Genomic DNA, 26300 nt, shown 5'->3' on the forward strand with positions numbered 1-26300 from the left:
TGGGAACACTCCCTGGCTCTGGGGAAAGGGAGCTGTGTTCCTCCATGGGCAAAGGGAGGTGTGTTCCTCCATGGGGAAAGGGAGGTGTGTTCCTCCATGGGCAAAGGGAGGTGTGTTCCTCCATGGGGAAAGGGAGATGTGTTCCTCCATGGGCAAAGGGAGGAATGTGTGTTCCTCCATGGGCAAAGGGAGGTGTGTTCCTCCATGGGGAAAGGGAGCTGTGTTCCTCCATGGGCAAAGGGAGGTGTGTTCCTCCATGGGGAAAGGGAGGTGTGTTCCTCCATGGGCAAAGGGAGGAATGTGTGTTCCTCCATGGGCAAAGGGAGGTGTGTTCCTCCATGGGCAAAGGGAGGGGTGTTCCTACATTACCTACACAGTAGCAGGTGTGTATTTATCCATACACAGCCTATAAACACCATAACCATACATGAAACAGCTTTTATCACATGACAGTGTTTTAACTCCACTTCCTCTACTCAGTGGCAAATTATTGGCCTCACCACAAAAAAGGGTGTCTGAGCACAGCAACTGATACATCACACAGAAATTAATAATATGCAACTACTAAATATAGCCATTGCTGATTTTGTTCCACATTTTGCTGCCTAAGAGGTTTTTGCAGCCTCCTGCACACACTGGCTGCCCTGTGTGGATTGTGATGCTCAGATCTAGTGGCAGGTGCAGAGCTTTCCAAACAGCCCCTCTCCCTCACACCATCCCACCCACGCTCAGCCCCAGCTTGTAAAACTGCCCTTCTCTGCTCTGCAAAGTGCACAGGCACAGGAAGCCCAAGGAACAGATGCCAACAAGCAGAGGAGAACATTAAAGAAACGCTAATAAACTATGCCAGAATTACACACTGCAGCTCAGTACAGGTTTTAAGGGAACATCACTGGAGTATTTCTGCAGATAAACACACCCTTCCTTTTAATTAAAGGAGAGAATTTCCCTCCTTTGAATGAACTCATTTCCATAGGAGAGACCTATGTCTTATTAACACATTGCATGATTTTCAGTTTCTTTGTTTAAAGACAATAAAATGGGGAAGAAAAAACCCTGAAGGTCTATATAATTTACCTTCGGATCACTGACTTTCTTGGTTGTGGCTCCAAACACCAAGTCTTTAGAAAACCCCACAAGCCCCACACTGCTCTGCAGCAGAACTTCCTCCTGCCACCTACATTCATTTTTACCAGCACAAACTGCACATACTTGGCAGGGTTACAGCCCAAAGGTATCCCATGGGAAAATAAATCCTTTGACTAACAGCACAATTAAAAAATGCAACTTCTCTAAAAGCTGGCTGGACGTGATCCTGAGCAAGGTGCTAGAGGGGACCCTGCTTGGGCAGAGAGTGGGACCAGATGGCCTCAGTGGTCCCTTCCACCTGACCCATTCTGTGTGACCCCGTGATTGGTGATTTCTAAGGAAAACTGCCAAAAATTTTCACAGACATGTATGTGTCTAACTCTGTAGAGAAAAATCTGTTTCGGTGTTCTGCATGTTCAGCATTAATCCATTGTGATGCCTCGTGGTGTGGGTATCAGGAATAAACACGAAAACAGTCCACAATTTAAGAGAGACACTATTTAAACCTGGATAACGAGGTATGTATAAAAGCAGCATTTGCTTGTACAGATTCTGGTAATTACAGAGGTTTGTTTCAAAAAGCCCCGTGTTTCACACAACACAAACACGGTAATTGTCACATTATCTCACAATCTACATTGTGATTTCAATTATGCACAACAAAGGGACTGCTCATGAGAACTGAACAGAGAGGGTAAATCACACCCCTCATAATAATAGTAACAAACCTGTGTTCATTACTGTCTGTTTGTTTTCAAAAGGTATTTGTAGAGCTATTACAAACATCTCTTACAGACTGGTGAAAAAGAAAAATGTACTGGGTGTGGCATCAATCTTTCATTTGTGAGGCTTGTCTTGAGGGAAATCAGGCTCATGTTCTTCACAGCCACGTGACTTTATCAGAAAACCACAGTGCACAATTTTGGCATAATTAGCAGGACCTTCTTAAATACAGCCCCGAAGAAAGCTGTGAGGGAAACAAACACATTTCACATCACCAGGGAGAGTCAGAGCTGAAATGGAGGTACCAGCCTCTGCACACAACAACACAAATCCCACCTATTTTTAGTTCACAATTCCAATAAGAATACAGCTGGGAGTTTAATGAAATTATCTTGGTGACAAATTTAATGGACTGAACACTAAAGTTACTATTTTTAAATGAAGTTCCTAATTACCCTTCAAAACAAGAAGCAATTAAGCAGCAGTGGAGCTCTGGCTTCCCAAGTGCCTGCTGAGGCTCAGCTCCAATCAGATTGAAACTGGGAAATGGCTCAACACCTTTCTGATCCTAAAAATTGGTGGAGGGCCAAGCTTGGGGTTTGGTTGGGGTTTTTTTTAGCTTAATGAGAGCAGTTCTGCTGTGACCTGTCCTGTCCAGTCCTGCCTTGCCCTGCTTTTCCCTGCCCAAACCCCAATCACGCTCCCCGTGAGCCGGAATGCACAAGGCACAGCGTGCCGGGAGAGCAGAATGGAGAGGCACGAATGGGGCACAGCAGGTCTGAGGAGAGCTGGGGAACACCAGAAATGAGAACAGGCTGCTTGGGCTGTAGAGTAGTTCAGCTCCATGGAAGAGAGCTGGACAGGAGAGCACTCCAGAGGCCATGGGAAAGGGTCAAGGATCCCACCTAGCCAAGAGCTCCGAAAGACATGGAGGAATTCTGGTATTTGCAAAGTCACTGAAACAGTCACCTAAATCACAATGAAGTGAGTTAAAATCTGACATGTTCTTCTCCAAACAGCTCTTTAAAACTAGACATTTTAATTACTGGTTCCCTTGATAACACACTGTGACACTAATGAGTCCACTGTACTTGTAACCTCATGTAAGGCCATTCCACTCTCAGACATTCTACACACCTGACTTTTGAAACAAACTTTGAACAACAGGGTAGAGAATTAGAGTCAGCATTGAAGATACACAGATAACATACTGATATCTATATTTTAAGGTGACATAGTAAGCTCACAGACTCTGGAAAGCAGCAGCCACACAGATCCAAGGGGTCCTCCCTCTCCAGCCCCCCTCAGTCCAGCATTGCCCCCACACCAGCAATCCCAGGTCTCCTACACCCAATCCACCAGGAACGTCGCTCCGGCCTGACTCAGGCCGGGCACAAATGATGCAATCAATGCCACGCTCTCTCTTGTTTCCTCAAGTGTTTATTTATAGCTTGCCCTGTATTTTGTGCCTGTAGATCTTCCTCCTGCAGGAGGGATTCCTGGGGAGGGCTGCTCCAGCCTCTTGGAAGTCTTTTATCCTGCTTGTTTGTGTCTCTATGCATTGTTTGCTGGAAGCACAGCCTGGAACAGCCCTGGCTTGGGGCTCTGTCTGCACAAAGGGACAGTGCACGGCCATGGGAGGGAAGGGGGAGTGCAAATTAATTCCCAGGGACCAATAAGGGTTTAAACAGTCACTTTGATTAACTCACCACTTGACAGCTACAGGTTTTCACCATTACAGCAAAATCCAAGACCGCTATACCTTTAAGTCCAATACTCACAATTCAGGATGTCATTTACTCCGTTTTTTAATAAGATTATAGGAATTTTGCAATGAAACTGGGCACATTTTTATATTAATGGGTAAATCACCAATAAATACTAAAGTCTAGTACAGTCTGGGTGCGTGACAAACTTACAGAGTGTACACAGACACAATTCCTGCTCTTGTTTCACTTCTCACCCTACTTCATTCTGGCCCAATTCATTCATTCATCCCAATTCAGAGTGACCATTACCTGTCCTCACAAAAAACAGAGGGCTGAAAGATTACTGTGTACACAATAATCCATATTTCACTCGTTACAATTTTCTCAGAATTATTTTCAGCAATGCCATTACAGAAGTTTCACCTGCAGTAAACAGAGTTATTTTTAGGGTGAGTTTGTTGCACTTTCCTTACCATAAAAAAGGTACACCCTGAGCTTAGAGAAAGTAAGAATATAGAAAAAAGAGCATTATGATTGCAAGATCTGACAATTCCCTGTTTGAACCTCAGGTCTCTAAGGACAGTGATGGGTTGCACACTGAGCCAGGGCTGGGAGTGCACACCACATCTTGTTTACTACCACATTAGTTGTTTGACAAATACTTTAATTAGATGGAAAATTATTTATGAAGTCTCAAAACTTAACAAATCATCAAGCAAAATAATCAACCCAAGTCAACCCTGGACATCTCCTGGGTTAGAAGTTGGTGACACTGCTTTTCAGGTGGCAACTTCCACCTGTTTTGCACCTCTAACCCCAGGTTAAGTTCAGCTTCAGGCACAAATCTGTGTACAAACACCCAGCTGTGTGCACAGCCAGTGCTGTTCACTGATTCTCACTCTGTTACAAACTTGTACCTATCAACAGAGCAAGAGACCAACACAATATTCACAGCACCTCCTCCAAAAGCCTCAGTGGGCAAAAGATGTTTTCTCACACATTTCTTGCATATTCTCTCACAATGTTACTCAATGCCACAACAAAAACTTCAGAGGGTGGGAAAAGAAAACAGTGGGAAGGGATGAGGAACCTGTTGCCATTAAAATGCAGAAATTAGTAAGAGTTTAATTAGCAGAAGGTTTTGGCTTATATTCCATCTCCTTGTATTTCAACTCCTTCCCTTCACCCACAGAAAAAATTCCACTGCATTTGCATTTCTGGGTTTGCAGAGAACAGAGCCACACAAAACAAAGCAGAAGCCTGAACAGGTATCAGAAATATGTTGACTAAGAAGTCCAGACACCACTGAACCAAACAGACTTGAAAGCAATTACAAAAATATGCATCCAACATTTGCTTGAAGAAACCCTCAAGATTATTTTCTCTTTTGAAATAGAAATCTCAGGGATTATGCACATTTTGTCATTATCTGCATGCTTTAAATCATTTAGTGATGCAGGCATAATATTCTTTATCAAACAACATGCTCAGTTTGCCATTTTTACCACTAGTAACAAGGAACCTGTTCTTCTCTTCAGCAAATTATTTTTAACTCTGATAATTAACGTTATGGGTATAGGCCACCCATAAAGAAATTGGCTAAAGAACTTTGTCTGCAGCATTCTGAGCTGGAGCCAAATACTTTTAGTACAGAATTATCTTCTGAAGATGCATCATTCTTAGGTTTAGACAGTACTCGTTACTTACACATTCACATTCTTTGGTACTACCAACTTTGGTTTCAATCAGACTATTGAAAGACAATACTAGTGGAGATACCCCCTGAGCAAACCACACGTGGGACTCCACAGAGTTTTCTCCTCCAGCCCCCTAAGATGTCAGGGTGTCTGTTATCTAACCCTGCCTTCAAGACACTCTCCTGATGTTCTTCTGACATTCAGAACGAAACTTCCCTGTTAGAGGCACACAACGATCTACTGACCAAATCCTGTGGGTGTCTGCTTGTGAGATCAGAAAAAAATTACTATTTTATAGGCAAATTTTATTTAAATAAAATGCTACCATTCATGCCAAACTCTGGAAAATACTCCTGGTGCAGTGCATGTCTAACCTGAGCAAATGTGGTGCCACTGAATGTTACTGAGACAAAGAATTGGCTGTTGTGTGAGCAAACCCTCCATTTCCACATGAAACCCAAGCTAACACTCTGAGAAATGAGCACCCATTTCCACTGAATCAGACACCCACCAGCACCAGGGCTTGTCCTCAGCACTAGCAAGGGATGCTGTAAAACAAAAGGCAAAGTCGTGGGACTGGGATGCAGAATTGGGGCAGGATGTTGGGGAGGAGGTTCCAACGCAGCTTTTTCACACTCCTCAGTCAGGTCAGCTTGGCCTCCAGCTGAAGGCAAATCCCAAAAATCTACAACTAGACAGGGAAAGGAAGTTGCATCTGCAGCCAAAGGCCAGAAAGGGACTGGCATATTAAGAGATGTGTGGAACAAAGGAGAAATAAAAGCAGAAATGAACAAAGACAATGAGCCTGGGGGCTAAAAATGGCAAAGTAAGTGAAGGTGGAGGCAGAAATTGGATTCCTGGAGCAAACACAATTCAGAATGATGCACAGGGCATCACACAGACCCCAAAAGCCTGTGGTATGACTTCTTCAATTATTTATATTTTGGACTTGCAAAGGTCTTTCTACCATTATGGCCCATCACCTTTGTATTTTCCTTACTGGAGCACCTAATTCATAACATCCAACCAACCTGTTCCAGGACACCTTTTGCTTTATCTTGCCTCATACTGAGATTAATTTATTTTGGAGACAGAGAAGTTTATTTGGGGTTGAGTGTAGCTTGAAATTATGAATTTATGATTAGCTGTGACAGGAGTGGGAACATGTGTTGGATTCATAATCCATTTATTGGCTAAATTTAGGTAATCTGGTTTTCAGAGCACTTGCCAGCAGGCACATCCCTGCTACTGACAGTCAGCAAGAAAGGGCACACACATGGAGGAGTTGGGGATAATTCAGCTATTATATATTTGGACTTATGTTGTTGGCAGTGACTTCATTGCAGTCATGCAAAGACAGGAGTTCCTGCGCCTCCAACACCTACAGCAACCCATCTCTGCACCCAAACCCCACTGCACTGCAGAAAAAGTACAACCTGGGCTGTGGGTTTTTAACTGAAACTGAACCTTGTTTAAAACATGATCTTCAATATTCCCTCAGGCTGAAGATGGGCAGGGAGAAGACCCCAATTCAGTTATCTCCAAGCACTCTGGAATAAAGCAAGGTGGGCTTTATAATCAAGAATCAGAAGGTACATGGCCTGGGTCTGCCCCTTGGCTTGTGGAGGAGTTCACAAGAGCTCATCAGTTTTAGCTCAGTGAAAGGGGCCATGAGTATTCTTCTTCCTCACAGGGATGTTTAACAATATAATTGTTACTGTCCATAAGAAGCTCATGGATGCCAGGAATACAGGCCAGGGACATTCCTGTCCTGTGGAATGGCAGTGTGCAGGCACGGCTTGCAGAGCTGCAGGAGACAAGAGAAACCACCCTGCCAAAATCACACCAAATGGAAAGAAAGACCAAAAAAAGGTAATAAATAATATGAATAAGAAACCAGACTAACAGCAGTACCTCTGATAAATCAGACACTATTTAAAAAGGCGAGATTTTGAGCAAACACACTTTATTACAAGTCCCATGAAGGGAGCTTTGTCATGAAGCAAAATCAACGTGGAAGAAAATCATTAAGTGCTCAGATCAGGGCTCTTAATTGCTCTCAACAAGTCTGCAAATCCAGAAATAAAACACACCATAAATCTTAATAAAAAATATAAAGAATTTACAACCCATAACACATTAGGAATCGAAAAGCCAGTGTGTGCACACACACTGATCCCTCCCAGCCCTGCACAGCAGTCGCTTCAGAGCTGCACTCCCCTCCTTTCTTTGATAAGTATTTTAAAAACAAACATCCTAGAAAATACTTCTCATAACCCCCTTGTGGAGCAGCCTGGCCGAGTTTCAAGGTGCCAGAGGGGCTGTGCTGGTGCTGCAGTTGGAGGGGTGATGCTCTGCCCCTCGAGCAGTGCCCGCAGTGGCAGTGGCAGCACAGAGCTGTGCAGGAAATCGCGTGAGAAAGGGCTCCTCGTGCTGCTTCCAGCCCTTCCTGCCACCCCCAGCCTGTGAAATGGCCTGCAGGGACTGGCTCTCACTGCATTTCCTCTTCCACCCCAGCCACAACCAGGAAGCACCAGTGAGGAGATGGGCACGGAAAGCACAGCGTAAAATGAAACACAAATTCCAATCAGTGGCCAAGGCCACGAAAGCAAAAATGGCAGGATCTGTGGGCACAGCCTGATATTAACAACTCTGGGAACAGCACCAGAGGCTCAGGTACCCAGGCTTTGAATCAGAGAATTATAGAATCCATTGGGTTGGGTTGAGATCATCAAGTCCAACCCTTGGTCCAACTCCACCCAGTCCCTTTACCAGATCATGGCACTCAGTGCCATGGCCAATCTCAGTTTAAAAACCTCCAGGGATGGGGAATCCATCCCCTCTCTGGGCAGCCCATTCCAATGCCTGAACACTCTTTTGATTTGCTGCACAGTTAATCCAAAGACTACTGCCATCAAAGCAAGTTCCTCCAGCCACCCACAGATGTTGGGTCAGACCTTCCAGTACGGTGCCAATCCCTCCTGTCCTCATGCCACAAACAGCAGGGGGAAGATCCTACTGACTCTGCCCACTCTGCTGTGTGTTTGTGAGGCTTTAAGACCAGAGCTCCTGAAATGAAACCTGAGGTAGAAGCATTAGCAACAACAGCACTTCAAAGAGATCATGTTTGTTCCTATTTGACAGAAGGCATATATTTGTCAAACAGGTCTTGGCACATCAGAGTGGAAATGGCTCCTATATTTTTAATATTAAGTAATATATTCTAAACAAAATGCAATTCTCTGCCTTCAGGGAAGAAATATGAAGGGTGGTGAATAATTTAACATCATTTGGGATTTTCTATATTCTAGACACTTCTGTGTTCTCCTGTTTATTATCAGCCAAGAGCAGGATCACATGGCAGCTTCAGCACAAATGTTCCCTCCTCTCCTCTGTGGAAATCCCTGCAAGATGCAACAGCAATGAAATTTGCCCTCCTCACAGACAATGCTGCTCCCTCCTCACAGAATACATTCCTCTCAGAGACAAACTGTGGACAACCTCACAGACCACACTGTTCTAAAAGCAGAATGGAAACTAATTACTTGGTAAGTCCAGTTAAGAAAAGGGAAACAAGCTGCCTTTCCTCTCCCTGCCCCTCAAGACTGTAAAATATGCCTGGGCAGGAAGTACAGTAAAGCTCATGATGAGCAGAGGCAGCTACTCCTTCCAAATGAACTGGGCTCCTCCAAAGTGACATTTTCCTTCAGCCAGGGAGCTTGAGGATAAAGGGCAGGACAGCAGAAGGGCTCTCCAGCAGATGAGGTTACTGGCTGGGCCTCCCAGCCTCACACCTCCCAAGCTGCAGGGAGATGGGAAGGGACCTGTGGCTTTTGGTAAAGTTGTCCTTTCTGAGCCAACAGAACCAGGAACTTGGTGGAACAACAGTCAGAGTGTGTATTAATGGTCAGTTCTTGTGCAGAGGCACTGAAAGGTGCAGTGATTCAGCAGGAAGCTTTGCAGTGTTTGAAGTTACTGCTGAGCAACAGGTGAAAAATACCATTTCCACACTCTAAGCACCTACATTTGAGTTAGGTGGTACAGCACATTAGGTTGAGAATTATATTTGTTCTTTCTTGGGAATGAACATGCAGCAAGAAGTGTCTTTGCCCTCACACCTGCCCATCCAGGAGTGCTCCTGACCCACCAGAAGGTTCCCTTCCTCCTCATTACAAACCCTGCACAAGTTGGAACTGCCCCAGCACCTTCCCCTTCCAGGTGCTCCAGGAGTCTCCTGCAGCTGGGCCATCCAGCTCTGGACTTGGAAAGACCTTCCCTTGGAGAATCAGCTCCTACCCGTGAAAAGCAGAGCTGTGAAAGCAGCAATGCCAGAAGGAGCTGGGCAAGTCCTCATGGCCTTCCCTGTCCCTCCGAGCACCATCACACCCCTGATGGAGCCGGAAAGAGGAGGGAAGGACTCGTGCAGTTCGCAAAGGAGGGGCTGCCTGGAAGGGCTGTGCCCCCTCCCCAAGTCCCTGTGCCCTCTGGGATGCCCCAGGTCCTGCACACCCTTCATGCAGGTTGGGCAGAAATAAATTTCATTTTCGTACTGACATTTCTGAAAGACAAACAAGGCCCTGTAAGAGACACACTCCTCACTCTTCCCTGCTAAAAGACAGACAAAATTGATTTTTAAACACTTGGCAGAATCTCCTTGCAAAGCTTCCTATAAATGTGTCACTTACAACAGTGAAAAAAATGTTAATTTCTTCAAAATGTAGAATGTTAAATGAGCCCATACCAAGACAAACTTTACACTAAGCAACTCACACTTCAAAAAGCGACAGTGGAAAAGAATTACATTTTTTGACAAACAACTATAAAAAGTTTTTGTGAACAAGAAGCATTTAGAATTTTAAAGCAATTCACTGAACAAAGAATCCATTAATATTTAAGATTTTATTCGACTTTCAAGAACAAGAAAGGATTTTTGGAAGCTGGATTGATCTTGAAAGAGAAAAGCCACTTTTCCATCTCCCATTTCCAGTGTGCCTTTCTTGTTTTAAATGGGAACTTCAAAAAGGAAAAGTGTTCAGAACCCAAAACCCTCTGAAAGAGTTGACAACCCCAACACAGTTTGCTCAGTTTTCTTTTTTAACTTCTATTAGAGCAAACAGCAGCTTGCACATTCAAATTAAAACATTCTCACTTGATAAATCTCAGCCACATTTTATATTTTTTCTTTGCTACATTTTTCAGTGTGTGCTCACCAGGTTCATTTCAAGGTATCAATCAAGCCAGAATGTACAAGACATAAAATTTTGTTACGTCCTTTGAAAATTTAATATGATAAGAACAAAGGGATGTCAACCTCCAACCAAGCATTTTGCTTTTAGAACCCCTCCTATGTGTATTCTGCTATTAAAAACAACACCACTGCATGGTCAAAAATGCCAGAAAGGACAAGAACTACCAAAATTAATAATTAGAAAGCTCCTTCTGCAAAACTGTAACATTACTTTTTTTTCTTTTTTTTCCCATTTTTTCAATTTTTTTTCAATTTTTTTTTTTTAAGGAAAAAATGTAATTTGTGAGCAATGTTCAAGGTTTATTTTTGGCTGCACAGCCCCTGCTGCAGAACGAAGTGTTCCACTAGATGGAGCAGGACAGCAAAGCCATGGGGAAGGCACCTCCCTGCTGCTCCCTGCAAAAGGCAACGTGCAGGGATGATAAGGATTTCAGCTTTCCTCTGTGCATTCAGGGCACAACAAAACCTGCTCCTCTTGCAAAAAAGGGCAACACAAAACCCTCTTAGTGCCCAACAATATTTAGTTCTTCCCAGCACAGGAGCTGACTCTGAACAAACCCTACCCAGGAACAATCACCAAGCACTACCAGGAACAAAACCAGCTGCTCCTCATTTCCATCAGCTTTACACTAGAAATGCACGGTTTGCTGGATGGCTGACTGAAAGTGGAAAATCTCGTAGTATTTTTTTATTTTGTAGCAAGTGAACTTGCAAAAAGCTCGGTGCCAAATGATCAAACATTAGTCACCTACTGCAAAAGACATCGTTACACATCAAACAAATTCACGCTGGAAACAATGGCAAAACTTCAAAGAGGCTCCTACAGACCTGGAGCTGTGCAAGTCTGAGTAAAATTATCTCTCTTGTCTCTTTTCAAACAGAGCTAATTGTTGATTTACCTTTAAGTCTGCCTAAACAAACAAACAAAAAGAGAACCTTTGAGATTTTATTTCATCAAGTGCTCCTTGAGAGATGCAGCATGAGACAAACTGCACTTGCCCATCATCACGTGAAAGGAGAAACCTGCACGTCCTTGACCATTAAATCTTATTTTAGCTTCTCCAGAAGAAGTAGAGAGTACAAATTAACAAATACTATTTTTAATGCTAATATTCCAAATGTAAATCTTGCAATTCTTGTGCATGACACAACAAACCCACCAGGAATGGTCACAATTACCACAAGCACTTTGCCATAAAATTCTGAACCTGTGTGTGGTGCTGTGTGTGATAAGGAACTGCAAACATGCAGCAGTCTCTGAAGACAACAGTAATTATCACAGTGGTGTAAACAGCAAAGAGAATGAATCTCTCAGATTTGTGCACCAAGGCACACAAGCAGAAGTCTTGGTGACTGATCCCAGGCTGCTTCCCGTGATTGCTGCCCCATCTCTTTGGTTTCGGATAAATAAACTGCACTGGAAACAAAAGTGGCAAACCTGGGCTTGTTTCATAGTTTCTGAAAGCTGCTGCAGCACCTGAAGGGGAACAGGCAGGAAATTTGGCCTTTGAGACAACACAACCATCCCCTCATGAAGGGCCAGACCATTGGGAAGCATCTGCAAGGTCCTCAGTACAGACACTGCAACTGGACACAGCCTGTCCCACCAATCCCAACAGCTGAGCCCCAGGAACTCACTGTGTCTCTTCCCGAGAAGGAAAATTAAGCATCAGGACATGCAAATGCCTGTCATTAACACTCAGTAACCAACCCATCCACAGCCCAAAGGAGGGAATACTCACTACTGTGCACAGTCAATCAGCTGATACTCGTTGGATCTCTCATAACAGGCTTTCACTCCCTCGTCTTGCCAAAGGGTTTTCGTGTGTTCATAGAACTCCTGGAAGAGGAAAACAGTATTAGCAAAATGGATCATGGATGAGAATCAGCAAATGGTACCAGATCATTGAATGATGCCATGAACAGAAAATGTCAATGTATTTACCAAAAACCTTTAAACAATTTTCAGAACCTGAGCACAAGTTCAGTGGTCTTACTTAGTTTGATTTTAACATTCTGTAACACCTAAAGAGGTTCTTCTCCATCACCTTGACTGAGTCCAGCTGTGAGGTGAGAAGGGTTAACTCTTCATTAATGACAAATCCATTGGCATTTTTAACAATCAATGTTATTCTGTGGCACTTGTTCTGTAACTCACAATGCCACTGCGTTTACATTTATGTGGCTGACACATTTTCCTTTTTCTTCACAGAAACACTTCTCACTGATTCTTACACAAAGACAGCAAATGTGATTAGGTTTTACACGACTTTGCAGGTTAGTGAGGATCTTTGGGGACTACACAGACATCTGTATCTTACTTCATTCTGCATCACTTAACTCAGAGTATTTGCAAAATTTATTCTTTCACAGTGTTAAAAGACACTGAACGACAGAAGAAATAAAGTGATACAAGGCCAGAGCATGTTTTCTCTCAACCTTAAAAATTATAAGCCAAGATACAAAAGCAGACAGCCAAAAATGCAAAGGATTGTGCAAAACACAAACATCAAACACAGCCAGAAGCCCTTTCCTTTTTATATACGAAGGATTCACTCTGGCTCCAACAGGGTGTGTGCAACATGTAATTGTGTTTCTGGCTCTATCAGTCTGCAAACTCTGAATACTTAGAAAGAACAGCACCAGGCTGGAGACTTAAAACACACACACCACTGAGGGCATTCCTTTTATCAATGGCCATGGGCTTGTCTTGGCTCTCTCTCAGGGCTTTTAAAGTGTTTTGGACTCAATACTTTGACTCTGACTTTAAGTGGCTCAGGTAACTTATTCCAAATTTTTTTTTTTAATCCAGAACAGCATAAAACCTTCACTATGGTTGCTGTGTATATACTATTTCTGTCCCCCCAGCCTTTTACTTACAGCAGAATTATTTTAAAGAAAAAGAATGCATTTTGAACAGCCATTCTACTGCTTTAAGGTTCTCCCATCTCTGGGGATATCAGTCTCTCACATTCTTTTACTATCAGTGCAGTAAAAAGAAAGAAGGGGCACATCCAAACATGACTTTGAAGGTTTCACTTGAAAATATCATGTATAAAGTTCCCTTGCCTACAAGAATGTCAACTACCACCTGAGCAGCAGATCCTTTAAATTGCATCTTTAAGATGCATAATGGCATCTTACAGCAAATTTAGTGATGCTGATTTTCATCCTCTGTAAGATGTGTATGTGACTGTGATCCTACAGTTGTGAATACCAATGATGGAAACAGCCCATCAGATGGAAATTGGACCTTGCTTTCACTGCTATTAAATATTCACTGACTGCACATACACACAAACTACAGAAAATACAAAATACGCATCTGAAATTTGGTCTGATTTATTTTAAAGGGGTTATAAAATTTATATATAGTATTATGGTGCATCCTTTTGGCTTGTTCCCTGCTTTTACAAACAGTTAATGAACAAATAGACCAGTTCAATTTCTTGCATAAGTAGCTGAGAAGATTTCACTTGATTTTTAGTTTTTTCAGATTGTACAACCATTTGCTTGTGCTATTAAGGGAAGGAGAAGATGAATCAAAATCTTAATCCCAGTCCAGTTTTCTGTCTCCCACTGCTGGAATTATGTTCATTGGATGCATTAATTTTGAAGATTTCCAATTTCTTGGCAGTTGGGGGGGCTCTCAATTACCTTCAATCTTCAACTATCACAGCACAGTGAGGAAAGTCTCTTTCCAAAGCAAAAAAGGGAAGGAAGAGAATGTAAAGGAGGGAGAGGGAATTATTTGCAATCTCACTATATTTGTACCAAACCCACTTTGGGACAAGTTTCTGTATTTATTTGTAAAAGTAACAGCTGTCCAATGCAGAACATCATATGACTCACTCAACTTATTACTACAAAGCTGGGAAATTGAGAAATTGAATCAGCAATTGTACAAGTTGTTTGTTGTTGTGTTTTTTTCCTGAAACAACAGCTGAGTCAAATGGACACACACCATTTAAAATTCTCATCTCATCAAGATAACAACTTACACCAGACTTCAGATGGTTAATTAACTATTTGGCAGAAATATAGTTGTAAACCAGACATCTGCTTCAAACTGGGGTCAGCATCTGCCAAGCCAATTGTCCCCAGATAGGGAGATGTCCCAGGCACTCAGCAATAGGACAAGGGGGCACGATGGGGTCAAGCTCTGCCAGGGGAAATTGAAGTTGGAGAGCAGAAAAAAATTCTTTGCAGAGAGAGTGCTCAGGCATCGGAATGGGCTGCCCAGAGAGGGGGTGGATTCCCCACCCCTGGAGGTTTTTAACCTGAGCTTGGCCGTGGCACTGAGTGCCATGATCTGGTAAAGGGACTGGAGTTGGACCAAGGGTTGGACTTGATAATCTCGGAGGTCTTTTTCAACCCAATCCATTCTGTGATTCTATGAGATAAACCCCCAAACACTCCCATCCATCCTGCACCACAGCAAGGAAACAAACACTGGGCAAAGGTAAGTTTACAGAAAACACAATAAAACATGTTTCATCACCTACAAATGTAAAGTAAAAAAAAAAAGGAATTGCCTTAATGAAAAAAGGTCCCAGCACAGTAAAACTCTGCCACCAAAACCCTTCCTCGTGGCTGCTGCTCACTGCACAGAGCTCACACACAGAAATTCCTTCAAAGAACTTCCCAACTCCATCATACCTTCTGGAGAAACATTTGGAGTAGTTTGGGATGACAATAATCCCAGTTCTGGCTTTAGCATAAACACATTGATAACCAAAAGCCCGGGACTTAGTTTACCACAACATACCAGTTACATGTTGTTTGAAAGAGTCCTCCCTGTGTTTTAAAGGCATTTTTAACTTCTAAGAAAATATGTGAGTTACAAGAATGGGACAAAGATCAATGTTTGTGCCTAGTTAGGCCAAATTAGCAATAAAATATTTAAGACTGCCTTTATGCCTGTCCTGCTAATCTGAACTATAACCAGCAAAGCTTAAGCAATCTCCTCAGTATGGTTATTAACTGTCCATGTGGGATGGAAAAAGAATTTAAGTTCACATTCTTTGAACTTTTTATTGGCATTTCAAAATCAAGACCTACAAGAAGTAATGAGTAATAGATTATTACACTGGGACACAGTGGGGGTTTTCTGGGGTGGGTTTTTGATGTTTCTTTTGGTCTTTTTTTTTTGTCATTTGTTTGTATTCGTTTTGTTGTAAAAACTGAACTACTACATGACTCGTGATAGTCAAATATGAACACATCTTATTAATAAACCTCTTTTTGTCTTTAGGTCACATCAAACACATCTCCACACATGTTGGGGCTAATGCTGACCCAGGTCACACATCTGTGAACCGGGAAGGTGCTCAGAGCAAAGTCAGAGCCAGGTTTGCAGAGTTCCCTCCTGCTTTAGGAGGAGCCTCCTCACAGCAGTGACTGATTCTGGAATTAAGACATAGTAGCTGAGTGTAAAAAAACCCAGATTCTCCCTCCTCTCCACTACACCTACACTAACCACAACTCTGGAATAATGTTTAAGAAAAAGAATAACACCAGAAATCCTCAGCATCCCATTTGAGTCATGGAACGTAGCCTGGGGCTGCTCTCAGGGAAGGCAAGAAAAACCACAAGATTTGGAGGTATTTAGGTAAAACAGGGGCTTCAGAGGCCACCAGAAAAATCAAGGCAGCAACAGGGTTTGTTTTTGAGTTAAATAGGCCTAATTTGTATGACAGCTCTAAAAATAATGCGTTAGGAAACAAATTAACCAAAAGTAGCAGGAAAATTTCCTGAAAAGAAATAGCCAGAAAACTAGTCCTTACATGTCTGGTTCTTGTTTCCACAACACTGATTCATTTGCTGGCACATCCTCATATAACAGACTCTACAGCAGCATCAGCACAGGTTTCTCTTGCACTATAAAATGGAACTCCTAACAAAACAGCTAAAATAAACAAATAATACCAAACAACAATTTGGTTTGAGATGGCATTCCACAACAAACAGGATTTCAATGTCAGGCTCCAAACAACCCGCGGTATCTGCAGGGTATGATCATATGAGCCATTCCTGCCCTGTGCATACTTAAAGCTGAAAAAAAATATACTCAAATTATGTCATTTTCCATTAAAAAAAATTAAAAAGCTGCAGTTCCACAACACACCCCCAAGATCCTGTTTGAACTCCAGCTGAAGCAGCAGGAGCCAACAGCAGTGGGGACAGGAGGGCACCAGCAGGGAAGGGGACAAGTGAAGTCCTCCCAAGCATCATGTCAGGATTGGAGCATTTATGCACCACCAGAGCAGGACCCGCATCTTTCAAAGTGCTGACAGAAGCCTAAAGAGGAGAAATCCTTGAGGAGGGCAAAGAATGCCACTGTAACACAAATCTGAACAGAACAAACAGGGCTTTGCATCTGGGCTGGGCATGGTTTGGGTTCTGGGCACAATCCCCAACAAACAGGTGACAGAAAACAGAAAAAGTTCTGAGAAAATCCTCTGTCTGGGTAAGACTTCTCTGGACTTACTTGGATAACTGAAGGATCAAGGCCCACGACTTGCTGCTGATGAGGAAGCCTCATCTCTAATCACACCATAATACTTAGAAAGTCAGATTTATGTGAAATGTATTTCCTCATTAATGTTTAATTTATAGGCAACACTCTCTCCACCTGCTGAAAGCTTCCCAATACAGTGAGGCAACATTTGCAAACCACTTGGATTCACTTACAGGAATCTCTGCAGACCTCTAGAGAAAAAACCCATCAGTGGAAATCATCCTGTAAAAGGGATGCTTGGAAAACAGAACTTTATTCCAGAAAGATCTTGTGGCACAATTCTGGATTAGAAAAAGGGCATTGCAGAGATTAAGCAAGTTTAAAAGTGCTGGAAAATTTCAGCAAGTTGACTAAATGGCAGCAGGTAAATAGTGGTTGTGCTAAAAGTCAAACCAGAGAAAGTGTTAAAGAACTTGGAGGTTGAACATTTTGGTTGTTAAAAAAAATAATCCTCAAGAGACAAAGTCCAGGCCTGGGAAAAAATAAAGGAACTCAGGTCTGCTTTTGAGAGGGATTCTAAAAGGGTAAGATATTAGCAGAAAATGAAAGAGAACAACTGGACATGCTGCCTACAAGGTTTTGTTCCCTCCAGATATATAAATACTCAAGAGACTTTCAAAAAATGTTTATGAAGCAACGTTTTATAGGCATTAGGATGTTGGCAGGGGAAAACATTGGCAGAGTTCTTGCCACTGTGACAGCACATTCACAGAAACTTAGCATGGACATGCAACATTACCTCTCCTTTGTGGAATATAATGCAGGGTGGATCCTTCATTAGAACAGTTTATTTACTAATTCCAGCGAAAGTCAATGCCATTGAAAAAAATCTTACCTGCTAAAAGGTGTGTACAACCATTACACAATGCTGTGGTTAAAACTGGGATTCAATTCCTGGGCAAAGTTCACTGTCCCATGGAGTTCCACATTTCATAATAAGAGTTTTAAATAGGTCACCGACTCACAAACTGAATGATTAAAGGTCAAACCAAACCAGCTTCTAACTGTAAAACTGCATCTTAGAGGGCATTTGTTTCCCAGTGTGTTCAGCTTGTGAAAGCAACACAGCAAATTGATTTATTTTTCATTTATTTTCACTCTGAAATGGAGTGATTCTTACTGACTGTAAGGCCACTCAGAGAGGGAAACTCAGGGCACCTTTTCACTGCCCCGTGTTTGTGCAGGGACACCAGAATGTGTTAAATTTGTCAAATCAGACAGTTTAATAAGCCACTTATTTGAACAGGGAAACATCTGCATTCCTAATGGTGTGAACAAGTGTTAATTATTGCTTGCTATTTTAGGAAAAATACGCTGATGATATCACAAAGGAAACACAAACCTACAAATAGTTGAAGATATTCTCCAGTTACTGGCACCTGTCCAGAGCTGAATACAAAACTCTTTGGGAGAGGCCACAGGACTCAGCACTTCCCATAACTGAGTCAGAAATATTTTCAGCAAGGACTCAGTCTCACCATCAACAGTTTTTCATGCTCAGAAAATAAGAATGATGCTGAAATATTTGGGGTTTCTGCTTATGGTATCTTTGCATTTCCAGCAGCACAAATTAAACTGGGTGTTGCTGCAAGGAATGGCCAGTGGGAAGCAAATTTTATTTAAGAAACTTCTGTCAAGTTTGAACTTACATTATTGCCCTTTGTTAAGAGTTTCAAAACACCCCAGCAGCTGAGAAATGTGCCAAGGCACAAATCCATACCCACAATCCACAAAGTGCCCTTGGTTAGAAGTCCTCACTGACACAATATCACACTATTTCTTTTTTATTTCTGCTTTCATTGCACAGAAGCTCGGGCTGTTGGTACTAGAACAAGCTCAGATGTAATCCCTTCACACAGCTCCTCACGGAATTCAGGGAGGAAGAATTCCCTTTTGGTGAGAGCACCAGGGTGAAAGTTGGCAGATATGTGGCCCCTGTTTCCCTTCTCATCAAGATTCCTCTGTGATTTTAAACTGAATAATCAGTGTTCCTCTGCTTCCTCAGAGTGGAAAGAAGGCAATTCATTAATGGATCAAACTTACTGAGCAAGAAAGGCTCACAAAGAAGTTTTCTACCTCATTCCATCACTCTCCTGGGCAGTGGAAAGCAGGAACAGAGGCAGTTCAACCATCAGCTATTTTTGTAGACCTCTGGCTAAGGAGGAAGGTTTACTAAAACTCTGAGAAATTTCCTTTGAGCCTTAAATTAGGGTTTGGAAAATGTCTTTCATCCCACATCATTTAGCTGCTGTTTGGTTAATGGACATATAGTAAATTTAAGCAGTTAAATCAAATGACCTTATTGCCTTGCAGGGTGCTGAGAGCAGACCCTGGGCCCACACTCAGCTCTGCTGCCTCCCTTCAACTTGGAAACAAAACCCAGACACTTCCACCAGCACAAAAGGTGTAGGACAAAACATTTTAAATTCAGACATCCCAAGGACAGCTCATTAACCATCTTACAACCTTTCTGAACAAGCAGGATCTGCCTTCATAAAAGTATTCACAGACACACAATGGAGTCTACATGAAAAAAAGTATCAAGCCCACAGACACTTAAAATAGATTAATTGAAAGTTCCATTTAATTGCTGGAATTTCTTTTTAAGAGTAAATAACCTCCCAGTTTCTTGGAAGGTTAAAAAAAAATCTTAAATTTTACCGGAACACTGGAGAAATGTCAAGTGGGAAATGTCAAGAGGGGAACCCCGAGCAGGCTGGGCTGTGGCAGAGCAAAGCCTGGAGCACACACAGCAACCCCAGGAGCAAACCCCTGCCCAGCACACACCTCCATTCCCACACCAGCCAGCCCAGCTGACAAGGGAAAGCCTGTGCTGGTGGATCTTCCTCAATATTTGGGTCTGACACGTTCTAAAGTTCTGTCATAACTCCATGAACTGAGGAGGAGGCTCATGCCCAGCTGCAGAGTTCCATGGAAACGTCTCCCTGTTGGGAAGTCACAGGTGACTGCAGAGGAAAAGGTGGCTTTGCACAACAGGCTGTGTTTGGTACTGCAGTACAGAAAACAATTCACGTTTAGCAGGTGCTAAAAGAGCAAAGGCTGTTCCACAGAATCAAAATGTAAAATAGATCATGATTATTTTCAGGTTTTTCTTTTGAGCTACTTCCAGGCTCATCCAAGTTCATCCTTTACTCACTTTACATGACATAAAGTGCCAAAGCCATGACTCCCTCAGAAGCAGGTTTGCCACCACATTTCCAAGTCTTTGTACACCACAGAATTTCTGTGCCCAAAGGCACCTGTTGTTTTGTGCCCCAAATACACATTTACAGAGCAATTAACACATTTACATGTTGCTTAGTCCTCACAGAAACTCTCCCCAAGCCACTGCAATACCAGGGAGGATCACAGGTATAATTTTATTTCATCTATGCACTTACCAATATTTTTGTGATAGTCTCTTACTGTGATTAAAACCAGAAAATGCTTAAGAATTTCTATATTACATTAGGCCTATTTCCTGTTTAATTCAGCTGACAGCTCTTCTATTTCAACATAAATTGAATTAATCTGTTCTTGTTCTTTAAGATTGCTCTGAGGGAAACAAAGAAGATGCATCAAGAGAAATTAAGTCAAAAATTCTTCAAATGAATCTAAAAATGAACTTCTGAACCTATAAATATGGTATGGTGGGACTTCACTGGATAAAAATGCAAGTTCAGAATAAGGCATTGGAATTTACTTCAAATGGTAATCAAATACATTAATAATAAAGCAAAATACAGGGTCAGGTTTTAGTACTACAAAAGCAACTGCACTACAGAAAAGATATGCAGATAATGCACATTGTCCAAAGTCCTGCACTGCAGATTCTGCAGTTTAAGGAAAGTCTTTGTGGGCCTTCCACAGATCTATGTGAACACCTCAGTGAAGGCACTGCAGAATTAAAAAAAATCACTTCCAATAAATAGGTTAGCAATGTGAAAATTTGCTAGATATTCATAGTCATACATAAGAATAGAACATTCATATCAGGCATCTGTCCATGTGGACAAAAATCAGAGATTTCAGGAGATTCATCTGCAAATCATTAGCAACTGTACATGTTTTAATTATGAGAAAATGAAGTGAAATCAAGCAGCTGCCTGCAGAGCCTTTACTAAAGGAAGGCTTCAAAGGAACTCTTTAATTAATCTGTATTCAAGAAGTTATTTCTTCTATTACAGGACAGGAGAACCAGCTTTACATAAGTCTGTTAAACTCTGATCAGGTAAACTCAATTGGATTATCTGGAAGGCCATTTAGAAGGAGCTGCTGTGTGCAGATAAGATAATAGAGATTTAAGAAAGAGTAAAGAAGGATTATTTCAGAGGATGTAGCACCACATCCCTGACACTGCCTGTTAGCACTGAGCAACATTAACATTCCCAAGGTAAAAATACTTTACATATCTGTATTTTTTACCAGTTTTGCACTTGAAGATGAAACTTGAAGATAAATATTTATCACTCTTAAACAGGTAACAAGATATAGAGGGAGCTAAAAAAGTAGAGAGGACATTGAGGTGTCTTACTCAAAATCATAAAGAGAATCTGGACAAGAAAAAGCTGGAGCCCCAATAATTTCTCTCTGTGATAACCATCCCAACTGCACACAGCATTATCCAGACACCCCAGAAACCAGGCTCTGTTCCACCTTTCCCAGCTTCCCACGAGGGTGTTCCCTGAAGAAAACACTTTGCCCACTTCCACACCCTCCAGTCTGTGACATCTGAGATACCCCCAGGGGAATGTCCCCTTTGCAGTGAGTGTGTTTGTCATTACATGACAAAGTCAGTGATGTTCTCACACCAGCACAGCTCTCCTCTCTTCCATGATGTATTTGGACAGGAATAATAACACATCTGTCATGATACACATCAGGCTGATTATCTGCAGGGACACATAATTTTGTTCTGTTGCCTACATAATTAAGGAACATTTTTGGCAGCAGAGAGATCCCAATTCACATCTTTTCTTACTGAGATTATTTTACCTTGTTACCTCCTTGAAGCTGTTGGTGTCAGAGTCATTTCAGGGCCCCCCCAGCCCCCTCTGATGTCGCTGTGCCACACACTGTGCCCCCTCTTTGTGCCACACTGCCCACGGGCCATGCTGCAAACCTGCCCTCAAAACTGATCCCTGTTAAAAATAATCTCCCCAAAATAGAAGAGCAAAGGAGGAAGGGTTACCAGGGTTATTTTTACCCTGGATTGGTTCAATGGTTTGATTTACACCAGGGAGCCAGGGGAGGTTTTTCTGACCATGCTGGTGTGGAGCAGAGGGAAGGGATGGCGGTGGCACACGAGATGCCAAGCTGGGCTGTGAGCCTGTGGGAAAGCCTGGCCTCAGGGACACCACTCAGAAACCAGAATAAAACCATTCAGCAGCAGTGGGAGAGTCAAAATAACTACAGTGGAGCAGTGTAGTAAAAATAAACGAGGACCAAGAGACCTGCAGACAATTTCATCAACACTCTAAAAATGATGATATCTCTGCTGAACACCCTTGGTCTAGAGAGCCACAGGCTGGAGTCACTGCCCTGTTATTTTGCCTTTCCATAGCTAATATTCTGATTCTGCTGCTTCTAGAATACCATCTCTCTGAATTTATAATGGCATTTTCAAGAGGCATCTTCCTCAGCTGAGTCCAGATCAATTAAAAACAGGCAGTTGTAAATCCTGTAAATATTTCATTAAAACCTGAGAACTATAAAGGGACCATGACCCAAAAAAATGGGTTTTATTTTGTAGCTTGGTTCAATTTGGATGATCATGGAGTGTGAAATGTTGATATAATGATAGTATTTCCTTCCCTTTTCTAAAAGAAAGAGCAAAAAGAAAGGGGTGAGAGAAAAAGGCCACTATTCTAGTTGGTGCTGGGGATGGAGAAAATATCCCAACCACTGTCTGGTATGCAGAACAGGCATAAAAATATCACCTTTATAACCCAGCTAACCCAACAGCACCCCATGTTTGCCACAGTCTGGATTACTGCAACTGCTTATTAGGCTGATTTTTGACACTGAAAACATAAAACTGTGTTGAGCTAAATCCACCAAAGGACAATAGTGATGGAAATACCATTTGGAAGCCTCAACTACAGATTTATCTACTAAATATTGCAATGGTTTAAAACAGCAGCATAGTTATGTGGACAGAATTCCTGAGTCAGTACTACCCTTTTCCTTTCCTTGTATTCAAGAAATCCAATTTCTTAATACCAAGAATGCTGAATTAATAAACCTCCAACACGCTCCATTTCCAGCTTTGAAGGGAATCTTTAACCTACCATTGCACTCTACCATTATTTTTAACTCAAGCTGCTGTTTTTTAGGTTTTTTGATTCAGAACAATATGGTCTACACAAATGACACACATTTCCTGCAAGTCAAAACTGCAAAGCAAACAGATGAAGGCACAGAGTAAGAAAATTATTAGAATAGCTGAATATGAAAGCTGCTCTTTGAATCCTAAATTACATGTGGACTCCTGTGTTGGGATCACACTGTAAAGCTTCTACATTTTTTTACTTTTTTCTGCCTTTCACATTACACTGACACCCTTGCTGCTTGGAAGTTTGAATTCTAGCTCAGGGAACTAGAATTATAAACATTTTGGTGGGTACTTGACACTTGATTTAAACCACTCCTGCATGTACAGAAGGAGGAGGCCTCGTGTTCTAAAGGAGATCTCCTGTGCTGGAGAGGAAATTCCACAAACCTAGTGCTGATCTCTGTATGTCTGTGCATTGCCTTCTGGAGAGCTTGGCAAATCAACCTTTAGGAGAATATGAATGGGCATTTAAAGGAAGCAAAACAGCCTCGTATTTAACAGATTATGGTGCTAAGTACTCACAGCCCCCAAAGAACATCCCCTTGGTAACAAATGTTCTCCCTCCCTACCTTCATGTTCTTCCTACAGCAGAGGAGCAGCAGCAAACCCTACACTGAGCAAAGAATGTCCTCTGAACAGCTGGAATGTGATTCCCATGGAGAGACAGAAGGCAAGTTCTACAGCTCAAACCAGACAGCATCACACAGGGCTAATAACCACCTCTCTCCTCCTCCATCAATACTCTAAACAGGAAAAGGTACCTGCCAGTCCATGCAATTCTTCCCCCACTGGAGAAGGGAGTAGATAACCAAGAGTTCCTTACATATAAAGCAGAACTGGCATAAGGTTATTCTTGCCACTTACAGAAAATTATTTTTTCTCCAAACTACTTTTAATTAATCTGTAGCGAAGTCAGAATTATTTTTATAGTGGTACCCAAGGACTGTGATGTCTGACACTGCACTGAGAGCTGGCATCGAGGGACACCTGAGACCTTAACTGGATTGAAATCATTCAATTAAAGTGCAGGTTCAGTTTTTCAGGTACCAAAGGACTGTAACCCACATTCCAACTCAGAAATCACAGACATATTAGCTTATATAACCATGGAGGGCAGAGAGAGACAACAATAGTCCTTCAACAGTTGTGGCTCATGTATATCCAGGTTAAAACCTCAACCCTCCAAACATTTACACATGAAATAGTTAATCATGCCAATGAAGGAAGCCACCAGTCAAGTTATGCACACACCTAAATCTCTGTGGACTCAGGGCTTAAAAATTTAAGAGAATACCTTTGCTCAGAGAAGCAAAACTAGTTTCATTGGAGCACTGTTATTCCTGAAGTTGGGTATCATTCAACACAAAGACTCTTCACTGAACTTGAAATTATTTATGGACTTTGTAAGTGTATTTCTATGTATTTAAACATCAAGGGTTTGCTATCCTGTATCCTACCAGATGTAATACAGAGTGAATATTCATTTTTATATAAAACCCAGTAAATGTAACACATACACATTTGGCTGATTCACTTATCTCTACACAATTATCCCTTGCTTCCAGAGAAAAGAAAAATTAAAAAAAAATCACTGCACTCCAATTGAATGGAAGAAAAAAATCCCTAAGATAGAAGAGACAAGGAAAATCAAATATTTCAGTACAAGGTAGGTCACAGGAACTTGTTAGAGCATTGTTACAGCTCACAACCTGAACTATCACAAACAATGGCAGGGAGAGCTGTGGGCACCCAGCCAGCTCAGGAGCACACAGGGAGCAGTGAGGAACCTTTGCCTTCTCTCCACTATCCTCCTGAAACTGTGCTCAGAGCATGGGGTTTGTTGTGCCCCAGCAGGAGGGACCATCCATGAAGGGACCAAGCATTCCCATGGGTAACACTGACCAATGTCTAAGTGGAAGAGGTGTCAAGTTAAAAATCTCATAATCTCTAATTTATTTAAGATGCTTTAAGACAAAATGACAACTAACCACATTTTATCACACATCCCCCCTCCATCAACCTGTGCCTGCTGAACTTTGAAAATGATGGATTTGAAGATTACAATGCAGACTTTCCAATTTGTTGCTAATAGCATGTGACTTCTGCCTTGTACACAAAGTGGGTTTCTGGTTGTTTGGTTTTTCCCTTTGATAAAGGCTGACCAAAGCAGAGAAATTCCCAGAAGTGGCAGCAGCAGGAAAAGGTAACTGTCACTGGTTTCACAGAGTAGCTTGTTCAATAATGTTTACAAATCAAGAGTTACAAAACCTTGCTGTGGTGCAAACCATCCCACATCTTACTACTATTTGCACTTGCACTTTCATTTCAAGCATCTGGTCAGTCCCAGATGGACAAAAAATTCTGCTGTAAATGGATGACAATTCTGATACATCACGATAAACCTTCCCCTCAGCCCCCTGGAACAGTGCACAGAGAGAGAAATACCAGCTTTGAAACAGTCCTGTATTGCTGCAAGTACCAGATACCTCATGGTAATTAATAAAGACATCTTCTCAGTGTTTAAGAGTTCAGTGTTTGCAAACTGTATTTTCATGGGCTTCTGCTGCTAAGCCTGGTTGAGATACAGGAGAAATTAATCCCTGTGAGTGGGCACAAAGTTATATCATCAACCAAATAATTATCCTTTGTGCATTTGCTCTGGGTCTGCAGCTGGAATGATTAACCAGGACTGGGAGGGCTGAGCAAGGGCGCTGTGTGTGGAGGCTGTGGCTGACACAGAGCCTGAATCAGCAAGAAATCCTCACTGCTCTTCAGAGGAGAGACATTCAGAGCACACAAGGACAGCTGATCAGCAGAGTGCTGAGTGTATCCTCACTCCTCCTGGGCAGGGCAATTCCCAGCAGCACCCACCCCTTACACACACCACTCCACAAACAGCACAGAACCGACGGGTCTCTGCCTTCCTGAGGGCTCAGCTGGATATTCTGCCCGTGCTTGGTCAGCACTGGCCAAAGGCACC

The 26300-nt window shown here is 42.2% G+C and overlaps 1 protein-coding gene across 2 annotated transcripts in view; it reads right to left on the reverse strand.

The window, feature by feature from the left end:
- Window positions 1-26300, reverse strand: part of GNAS (GNAS complex locus) — a 136006-nt gene that overhangs the window by 21301 nt on the left and 88405 nt on the right. For both annotated transcript variants that reach the window (XM_071573083.1, XM_071573084.1), the window contains exon 5: window positions 12209-12306. In XM_071573083.1, the coding sequence (XP_071429184.1) occupies window positions 12209-12306 (98 nt within the window). The remainder of the gene's footprint in view (window positions 1-12208; window positions 12307-26300) is intronic.

This window comes from Pithys albifrons, chromosome 18, assembly GCF_047495875.1.
Source record: "Pithys albifrons albifrons isolate INPA30051 chromosome 18, PitAlb_v1, whole genome shotgun sequence".
Classification (NCBI taxonomy): domain Eukaryota; kingdom Metazoa; phylum Chordata; class Aves; order Passeriformes; family Thamnophilidae; genus Pithys; species Pithys albifrons.